This window comes from Daucus carota, chromosome 6 (genome assembly GCF_001625215.2).
Source record: "Daucus carota subsp. sativus chromosome 6, DH1 v3.0, whole genome shotgun sequence".
In the NCBI taxonomy this organism is placed as follows: Eukaryota; Viridiplantae; Streptophyta; class Magnoliopsida; order Apiales; family Apiaceae; genus Daucus; species Daucus carota.
Genome location: NC_030386.2, coordinates 5,831,627 through 5,842,215, shown reverse-complemented (window position 1 = coordinate 5,842,215; position 10,589 = coordinate 5,831,627). Strand labels below are relative to the sequence as shown.

General features: G+C 38.0%; 2 protein-coding genes across 3 annotated transcripts; one reads left to right on the top strand and one right to left on the bottom strand.

Moving 5' to 3' along the window:
- The first annotated feature begins 393 nt into the window (after positions 1-393).
- LOC108227601 (probable serine/threonine-protein kinase CST) lies at positions 394-4,132 on the top strand. The gene is made up of 6 exons (XM_017402842.2): positions 394-675; positions 813-1,144; positions 2,602-2,737; positions 2,850-2,986; positions 3,072-3,195; positions 3,507-4,132. The coding sequence occupies exons 1-6, from the start codon at positions 609-611 to the stop codon at positions 3,851-3,853; spliced, it is 1,143 nt and encodes a 380-aa protein (XP_017258331.1). The 5' UTR covers positions 394-608; the 3' UTR covers positions 3,854-4,132.
- A 1,547-nt stretch (positions 4,133-5,679) lies between these two features.
- On the bottom strand, positions 5,680-10,589 carry LOC108227600 (protein NLP5). Of its 2 annotated transcripts, none has more exons than XM_017402840.2 (5): positions 10,448-10,589; positions 9,186-10,124; positions 8,247-8,294; positions 7,188-8,112; positions 5,680-7,071 (listed from the first exon to the last, which is right to left on the bottom strand). In XM_017402840.2, exons 2-5 carry the CDS (start codon positions 10,059-10,061, stop codon positions 6,194-6,196), a joined length of 2,727 nt encoding a protein of 908 aa, XP_017258329.1. In that variant the 5' UTR covers positions 10,062-10,124; positions 10,448-10,589; the 3' UTR covers positions 5,680-6,193. The 2 variants fall into 2 exon arrangements, with proteins under 2 accessions (XP_017258329.1, XP_017258330.1); XM_017402841.2 differs by lacking the exon at positions 10,448-10,589 and adding an exon at positions 10,202-10,340.

Here is a 10,589-nt window from a genome sequence, read left to right as displayed (position 1 = left end):
GTTTGATTTTAATCGGTTTATACAAGTTTTGGTTCGATTTTGATTTTTTTCGGTTGTTTCTCCACCCTAGCTCGTACTATCCAAATTCCAACTAGGGGTGAGCATTCGGTCGGTTCGGTCCAAAATCGGACCGAACCCAATAGACCGACTCATCGAGGACCGAAATTCTAATTTTTTCCGAACGGAAATTCTATTATGGACCGAACCGGACTGAATCCTGATAATTTGGCCTGGTCGGTTCGGTCTGATTTTGCTCACCCCCTATCCAACAAATGACTTTGTCGCCGGGAAAGAGAAAATAAGCAAGGAAGAAACATTAATAATAGAAAAAGTCAAAAGAGCGGACCGAGCAATCCTTTGTTTAAAACATAAGAGTGAATTTCATGCATCACAAAGTGTGTGATCTTTTCACACGCAAACCACAAAAACCATTTCTCCCATTCTTTCCTCTGCTACTTGTTCCCAGAAACCTCGTGTATCCCCACAAAACAAAACAATCCATATTTTTCACTTAAAAGACCAACATAAACTCCAGAAAAAAGGCAGTTATTCCAACCCCTGGAGCTAGCTGCTCTCTCTAGTCAGAAGCTACATATATATAGAGAGAGATGGGCAACTGCTTTCCAACTCCAGTAACTAGTTTCTCCGCGGCCTACAAGCTTCGCACTGCATCAGGTAATTAACTAAACCATAAGCTGAGCACGATTGGATATCCCAAGTGGTGGGTTTATCCTCTGTTGTCCCAGGACACCCGGCCCAAAGCTGTTATTCATGCATCAACTTAACAGTAATACTTTAATGTGTATGTTCAGTTTCCAATGCTAAAGCTCAAGAGCGAGGCAAGGCAACGAGTCCACCCAACAAACAAGATGATGATACTGATGCTGATATTTTCCCGGGTCAAGTAGTAGACAGCACAGGCATGATTGTGAGGCCGAATTTGAAGATGTATAATTTGGGGGAACTGAAGAGTGCAACCAGGCACTTCAGACCTGATAGTGTGGTCGGAGAGGGTGGTTTCGGCCGGGTTTTTAAGGGTTGGGTTGACCCGACGACCTTAGCTCCGTCTAGGGTTGGTGTTGGCATGCTGGTTGCCGTAAAGAGATCCAGTCCAGACAGTGAACAAGGCCTCAAGGAGTGGCAGGTATGTTTTTTTCTCTTAGCTTTTCTCAGTATTCCTGAGCACCGGTACATGTGTAAACTAAGCGTTCAGGTACGCCTAGCTAACCCGTATTTTGGTTCGCAAGTCAAAATAAATTAACAAGTCAAGTCAAGCATTTAGTGGCGAGGTCAGACTATTGGACAAAAATATATGCGTAACATGAATTGAACTGTATTTATGCTTGACCAAGGCTGATTACTACATACTGTAAACTATGGCTCACGAGTCAGAGATGCACAAAAGATCTCGGGGCCGATCCAGACCGACCTGACCAAAAAAATTTGGATTTTTTTAAAACCAGATCGGGCCGGGTTTTTCCAAAAATACTAGGCCTGGTTTAGTTATAAAAAGTTGGGATTTTTCAAAAATCCGGATTTTTTTGAAAATACTAGACCTGTTTAAGGCCTTTGGACCGGGCCGGGCTAGACCGGGTTTTTTTTTATCGAGTTTTTCAGATTTTTTTTCAGATCAATCGGATTCAGATTTCAGATTTTTTGAACTTATCTCTAATCACGACTACGATGGTTCGTGCATTCTTATTTGTCACTCGCCCTGTATTTAGTTGAGTCTGGGAATTTTGAGGTGTGTTTTAAAGTATATACTGTATAATTTTTTGATTACTTTCTTATCTGATTTATATAAATTTTAAGTTTTCATATCTTGAGGTGTTTGTAAAATATAAAGAAAAGGTATCAAATTTAAATTGCATTAATTATGAATAAAAATTGTAATCAAAATTTAAATTCATAAAATTATAATTCAAAACAATAACTTTAATATTCAATTAAAATATATACACATTAGTTTTGGAGCCAGAATATCGAATAAAAACATGAAAATAATGTACTTTAAGATAAAATTCAAGTTTTTGTTTAAGAAATAAAATTTGAAAGATAGATTCTAGGAGTATATAATACGGGTAAATTGGGTGAGTAATTGTTCGCGTCTCTTTCCGACACAAATGATTTGTGAGAAAATAAAATTTGGAATTGATTGGAAGCAAAAGCAAGTGTTGACTAGTTTAGCTGGGCAGACTTTGTCCACGGGTAAAGAAATCTTTACGGTTTAATCCTCACAATGTCCTACCTGCCCGTCATAGACTCCCCTCATGTTCCAGAAGTTTCTTTACGTTATTTTTTAACACATATTTTGAGTTTTTTACAAAATATAGTTTCATAATATTTTTTTTAAAATTTTTTCTCCAAATAAAAGTTTGACGTTTAAACTTTTATTAATAAAATTAAATAAAAATTTTGAAATTATATTTTATAGAAGTCTAAGGATACGTGTAAGTAAACGTAAACAACCTGCTGGAACGGAGGGAGTATATAATAATCATCACTGACGACTTGAATTGTACTACTTGGAAACATTAGCAGCATTCATCTATGTGAATGATGCATGCATTGTAATCAGTACGTGAATCTGATTATGTGCAGGCAGAGGTGAAATTCTTGGGAAAGTTTAGTCATCCCAATCTTGTGAAACTCTTGGGATATTGCTGGGAAGACAAAGAGTTTCTGCTTGTGTATGAATACATGCAGAAAGGAAGCTTAGAAAGTCACTTGTTCAGGAGTAAGCAGATATCTAGCTAGCTAGCTCATATATAATCCTATTCTTCTTCAAGTGGAAAACTATGAATTTCTTCTGCAAGAATCTGCAGTGTTTCTGATATTTATATACACAGATGGTGCAGAACAACTTTCGTGGAAAACAAGGCTTAAAATAGTGATAGGAGCCGCTAGAGGCCTTGCTTTTCTTCACACAACTGAGAAACAAGTCATTTATCGCGATTTTAAAACAGCCAATATCCTTCTGGACGGGGTCAGTATCCCTTTATCCTGCCTCCTGGATTCTTGAATTATTCATTTTTAAGTCTATATTTATAATTTACTATGCAATATTGCAGGATTTCAATGCCAAGTTATCAGATTTTGGATTGGCTAAATTAGGACCGATAAATGGTAATTCTCATGTTACAACAGGAATTGTAGGTACTTATGGTTATGCTGCTCCTGAGTACATGGCTACAGGTATGTACAAATTTGCACTTATCTGTGTTTGAACATCAGAGCCCGAAAATAATTATTTACTTTGTGCCCGTTTGTTTAAGAGAAGCAGAAGCTGCTTCTAGCTTCTGCTTTTCTTAACCCGTTGATGTAAATAAGTAGAAGTACTTTTAAGAAGTTGAGAATGCTAGCTTTTCTCCTAGAACTCCTACTTTTTTTCCAAACACTTTATTGACTTATTTACATCTCACTTCTAATCCACTGTTTTACTTTAATCAAAAAGCCACTTTTTTTAAGCTTGCCCAAACGGTCTCTTTGTTTCAACAACTTGACAGGTCATTTATATTTAAGGAGCGACGTTTATGGTTTTGGAGTTGTATTGCTGGAAATACTGACAGGACGACGAGTAGTTGATATGAATCGTCCTCACAGGGAAAACAATTTAGTTGAATGGGCCAGACCGTATCTCCAAAAGAAGAGTACATTAAGGAGGATTATGGATCCCAAACTGGAACACAGATATCCACTTAAGGCTGCTTTTGAGGCAGCAACGCTTACACTGAAATGCCTTGAATCTGATCCCAAAAATCGACCATTCATCAATCATGTATTGAACACTCTTGAACAGATCAATACCATCGATATGTCTCCTAAGGAGGCAAAAACCAGCAATGTACTATAATCAATGTCGAGACTCCGATGGTGATCAATATGGGAGTAATTTATATGGAAACGTCGGTGCAGCTAGCTGGTAGCCGCGCTCTGGGTAACAGGACACCCCCGGTTAAGTCAAATTGGTAGTAAGAAGATGCAGGGGTGGTTTCAGACAATATATGCTCTTGGAAATTTATTTGATTTCACGTGTGTATGTAACAATTACAATACATATCTATTTTTCGTATTCTTGTAATTGTAACAATGTTCTCTTCTCTAAGAAGCCAAGCCATTCTGTTGTGGTATTATTTCAGCCTACCAGTATTATTGGCTTCTTGCACAAAGAAGACCATCTCCAACCATTATACTATTTTGGCATAAAAATTATATTTAAATTATTCACAAAATGTACTCCAACCAGCTTCTATTTTATATATATATATATATATATATATATATATATATTTTGTTTGTTATTACATATTTGTCGTGACTGTGAGCGGATTACTCTGTGATTTATCCTCTGAGTTATATAGCGATCACTCGTCACAGTGTAAGTGGGGCAATTGTCATTTCAATAACGGTCTTGTACAAATCTTGACGACTCAACTGATTATTTACTTGTTCTGTATTGTTGTAAAGCGACAGTGACAGGTGCGCCCTTCTTTTCTTTCTCCTACATCACAGCATCCACTACACCATATATGATTTTCAGCAACACCTAAATATGATTTTCAGCAACACCTGAAAAAATGTGTTCAAAAGCCAAAAAAACTGTTGCTAAAAGAAAAAAAAATTAGCTGACATGTCTTGTTAATATAATATAACTGCTATTATCCATGTCATATTTACTATTTTATCCATCAATTTGTACCACCATAATCCAATGAAAACAAAGTTCTGTCCAAACACATTCAACACATCAAGGCGAGTATCATGGTCCATGGAACCTCAACTGTGACCTCTCTGAGCAATTGAGAATTATCATCTCATTTTCTGAGAGTGTTGGCCAGATTATTTCACAAAAATTCCTTGTTGCTGGTTTATCTGCTACAGAATGTTTAGATCAAACAGAAAGCTCTTCATCCGTTTCTTTTGATAAGTAACTTTAGCTGTGATCTTCTTGCAAAAGTTGTTCCATATTGAGTGGGTAGCAGCATAAATGAAGTTTGTGCGGTGTATATGTGAGATGGCAATAGCTTAGGGTTGTCTCCTATCAAAGCTGCGCTCCTTTTTTTCCTGGCACATTTTCCTGTTTCCCGAGTAGCAACAAATCTGGTACAGATTCAAGTACATATTCGTCCACTGACGTTCAAGAAACAGCATGCAATAATGTCAAGGATTTCCATGGGACCAGCAATCATCACGTTCAGAAGTTTGACCAGACATATATAGCGGCAGTTTCGGGTAACGGATCGTGTTCGTGTCAGCAATCGGGTCGATTTCGGGTCAAGCTAAAATCACTTAAAATTGAATAAAACTGAAAATTGAAATTATTAGAAACGAAATTCTAATTTCAGGTCATGTGGGTCCATTTCGTGTCAAAACGGGTGATTTTCGAGTCACTTTCGGGTTTTGTCTCAGTAAATCGGGTTACGAGTTCGGGTCGTGTCTGATATTACCAGCCCCTACGTCCTATTTAGTTTTCACTGTTTGACACGCGTTTTGATACTTCTATAACAGAGGGAGTAACCATAGCAACAAAATAATTAGTTTTTAGAATTACCCATAGCAACAAAATAATTACTTTTTAGAATGAGTCCACGTAGTCACGCTAGAAAAACTTAACATAATGTAATTTAACAAATTTAGACCCAGAATGACTTTGAAACATGACATTAAACATGGAACAGATTTAGGTAATTGATGATATCATATGTCTATTTTTGAACTATAACCAAAACTACAGTAGTATATTTTACAAGACCACAAGGACACTTTGCTTTTCACATTGGCAAAAGTTCTAGTCCATCTAATTTCCTCATGTTTACATATTAATAAAAGTATGTTTATTACAATAAACAGAAGTTGCAGCTGCTCTGATTCACAGCATCCTTCAGTTTTCTTGGTTTATATTTACATAAACCATGCATTTAGAGCTGCTTAAGCAAGAGACCCCAATCTGCCAACAATTTATTGCACATTTTGGAGCAATTGTGCCACAGGATTCATTATCATGAAGTACCCCTGATGGCTTCCTTGGGCCTTTACATCACAATATTATCATACCATTTTAGATGTTCCTCAGCTCCAATCCACTTGCCATGAGTGTTCCTCCGCAACATGAAAGGCTGAAAGCCATTTATCAAGAGCCTGAGCGAGAAAGTCTGGGATGAAACTCCATAACATTACCAACGCACAGGGACAATCACAATTGACTACTACCATAAGAGCTTCCTAGGTGTTGTGTAGGATTTTGATGGAGTGAGAGCTTGATCGTTTGGCTATGAGCTGACTCGCATACCTCACGACATTCCTCTAGATCGTCATCACATGTTAATAATACCCACTCGGAATCATCATCCAAGTACTTGAGATGGAACCCAGTTCTGTCATCAATGCAAAACCGCTTTGTAATTTCCACCAGTAAGTCATCGTATGTCATGGAATTCAACATGCGGAACCGGATTTTTTCTTCCCCATACGTTACTTTTACTCTACTTGTACTATCCCCTTCTGGAATATTTTCCCCAATGTCATTTGGCAACCTTGAAGGAGATTCAGTTCTTGGCTGTCGAATAAGATTTTTGTAACTCTGGGATCTTGAAAGGACCTTTGGCACATCATGAGTGGAGGCATGCAAGTGTACTGCACTTGTAGCCCTCTTCAGAATCCCCTCACCAGGATTACACCCCACTTGATCTTCATTATTAAGTCCATTTAGATTGCAAGGTTGAGCTTGCGTCCCACTTGAGTAGCAATGACTTGAATTTGAACTCTGGCTGCAAGAAGAGGGTGGTGATTTGGATGCAACAGCTTCTGGGCTCAAAGCGCTACCCTCATTCTGACTACTATTACCTATTGGCTTCGAAGCTGTAAGTAGGATATGTTTCGACGAATTTGGGGATGCTAGTTCTGGGAAGTTGGAGTAAAAGGATTTAATTTGAAAACCACCAGAGGCACCTTGAACGGAATCAATCACACCTTGGATTTTTTGTAGGGAGTGACCAACCTTTTTGATCTTCCTAGAAGGCCAACGCGTTATCCCGTGTTGCCTGCATATCCTTTTTAAGGTAGTAGGACAAACTGCAAATGAAAAATACAAAGAGGAATGGAAACTAGACCTGTCAGCAAATGTTCTAGGAATTACAGAAAATGTTTAAACCCTTTAAAATTATGTAAAGAAGTAAATCATAACATACCACCAAGACTTTTTGCAGCATCTTTCAAGCTGCCAGCAAAATATTGCCTAAGCATATCCAATGTGATATTTTTATCCGTCTTGCCACGTCTTTTTTCTCCTGTCTTTCCAACACTTGAGTAACTACCTCGACCAGAAGCACAGAGATCTTGATTGAAGGTGACATGTCCGTCCGCAGAAATCTGTTGGTACTGGCTTGGACTTGAGGCACTTTCCGTCAACTCCCTTGGTTTACTCTCCTGCATCTCCATGTTACTGGATGTCCTAAATGATACTTCATGAGAAGATTTTGCTGAGTTTTCGACTTCTGCAATTTCCTGCTTGCCGAGTCTATCTGCTGAAGGGACCACTGCCTTACCAGCACGCATTAGCGTTTCTTCGTGCAACTCTGTGTCAGTAACAATCCGTAAACTATGACAAACCTTCTGAATAACAATGGAGAGTGCATTGAGTAGTATCTTCTGATCCTCTGGATCCCTGCAATTTACGGGTAAAAAAAACTCCAGAACAAAGTCAGATGTGCCAGTGTATATGCTCCGGAGGCGTATAGCTACAGCAGCACACAATCCGAACATCCTCGCATGGTGTGAAAGAGGGTATTCCGTCTTGCTATCAGAGGTTACATCTGGAGAAAAACTTGGTTGGTTACTCATGAATGCTTTTCCAACCACACCTTGACCTCTCAACAAGTGGTGCTCAGAGCAAGCTTCATGAAAACCTCTGATAGAGGGTTCCGCTATATAGCATGCAGAATCCAAGGTAGAAACACAATTTATTATGTTCTCATCAGAGTGGCGACAACCCTCTTTTCCCTGTTGAACACATGGGATCCATGTCTGAGCTAAAGGCAATCTATTGGTCTCACAAGTGCATCTTAGAACCTCCATAATCTCTGGTAGTGCAGATTGGTAGGAGCCATTGCATATCTGGTATCCATTACAGTATACATCTAATTATTTGCTAAATACAGTATACATATATTCAAGTACTCATAAAAAATACATTTGAAACTTAACCTATTTTACCAAAAATAATCAACAGTTTATGAAAACATGTTTACCTTCATACTGTGAGTGGAAGCCACTTCAGAACCCCGAAGATCAACAGCCTATGGAATAAAAATAAGATTATTTTAGAAACTCCTAAGCAATATGACTTCTCGTTGATTTACTGCTTGCGCGTCATATAGTAAGCATACTGTACACTCTTGTCAGACTCTTGTGAATTGTGCAGTTGTGCGAAGTCTAATTACCAACTGTTCAAGTATTAATGCAACCCATTTAAAAGCTTACATGAAAGTATGATAAGAGATAAGCAAACACTGTTCTATGCATCATGTTGCACCAACCCTGAAGCTGATTAACAGCTCCAATCATAAGAGGCCAACTTTTACAGGAAACAGTTGCATACCATAAATGAAATAAAGCAGGTATTTCATTTATGTTATATGATTTATATTGATGGTGATCTTAGAATCAATATAAAGTAAGCTTCAGTGCAAGGAAGGGAGAATAATAAAAGTGAAGTTCTTCTAAAGTAAAATTTTCAGATTAATTGATGACTTTGTACAGCTCGCTAGATTTGCCAAAAAGCAAGAAGATAGGAAAAGCACAGAAATTCATTTAGTAGCACACAGCAAAATTGGGATGATTAGAGCCAATTGCTTTTGGTCACATATTCAGTAATTTCTAGTTCAGCTGAGAGCTGCTGCTCAACAGCTATACATAAACAACTGAAAAAAAAATCATCACAAAAGCATAAAACCTAGTATTCGATTTCTTGGACCACATAAGCTTAATCGTTGTAATGCTTGTCAATTAAAACTGAACGGTGCAGATAACAAAAGACAAAAGTACCAAACATTAGATCCAAGTTAAGAATATAAAAAAATAAGATAAGATCAACTGTATTTCACTCAAAAAGACACATAAATATACATGGACTGATGGACATGACTGCAAACTAGAAAGAATACCTAGCAGCGAGCTAAAAAATATACCTTTAGAGCTTCACAAACACTTTCGAGTTCTGGTTTATAGTTGATCTTTTGAGAAGTTGTAACGATCTCAATAACACCTAAGCAAGTACCTTGTTCAAAAACTGGAACTGCAAGTGTTCCACGGACATCATACTGTTGAGCATGACGAACTCGTTGATACTCTTCCCTTTTATAAAATCGAACATCAGGAGTCCACTCAGGAACCTTACCCATGAAAACTCGACTAGGCATCCCTTCGACCTCTTTAGAGTCATGCTCAGCAGAAAATTGATACTTGACAGAAATGGCTCTGTAATTTGCAAGCCTTGGGCTGTTACTGTCAAGTGAGAAAGGTTGACCACAAGTACTCAAAACACGTCTACCGCCTCTATCAATAGGTACCCATAATTGGAGGAGGACATCTGTATCTCTTGTTGAGCTTTTAAAATACTCGAGTGCTCGGACGACTCTGTCCATGACAGACATTGCTCGACCATGAATAGGCCGAGGTCCAATCCACAAATTACTGCCAAGTTGAGAGCCTTCAACCGAATAATTTCCGATATGAGATGTAGAAGTGAGCATATCATTGCCAAGACCCTGAATTTGGTTTGGTGGCTGACTAATCGACAAATTCCCGGGATAAGATGATCTTTGCCTCTCCTCTTGGCTATCCTTGGGTACCGAGGTCCAATTAAAATCACCATTGTAATTCTCCATAGAACTCCAAAGAAACGAAGGGTCAAAAGGAGGAGGACTCTGATTGAAGAATTCAGATCCATCATTCGCCTCCAACCAACACCCATCAAAGAGTAGTTCATCTAAATCCAAATCCATAACCGGATCCGGAGAAGTATACAACATGTTATTGTTTGGCGGAAAAGAAGCATCTCCCATAAGTCGAAAATCACCAATTACAAAGCTTAGCCAAGCACAAAATCGTTCACCTCAAAACAAAATCTGCCAAATTACAACATCTCCATAAGAATAATAAAATCTAAAATAAAATCAACAAGTACAACTTTATTCAAACATACATCATCATCACCATCTTTTGCAGTACAAATCCACAAACAGTTTAAGAATAGTAGAAAAGAATCAAAGCTTTTGGTGGTGCCAGATTAAATGAATAATAAAAAAGATATGAATAGAGATTCCCAAATAAGGTCAAACCCATCCAGCTGCTTTAGATGGAGAATCTTTAAAGAAATGACTGACGGAAATAGATAGATATAATAATAAGAAAGCAGAGATAATAAACAAACACAATCTACAGTAGCAACCTCAGGAAAGCTTGAAAACAAGGAGCAGAGGCGGAGAAGATTACACAACCAGTAGCACAAGAAAGAAACGAGGCGAGTGAGTGAAGATTCTTGGATATTCCATCACACAGTTTCTATAAATTACCCAAAACTAGTTTCACAT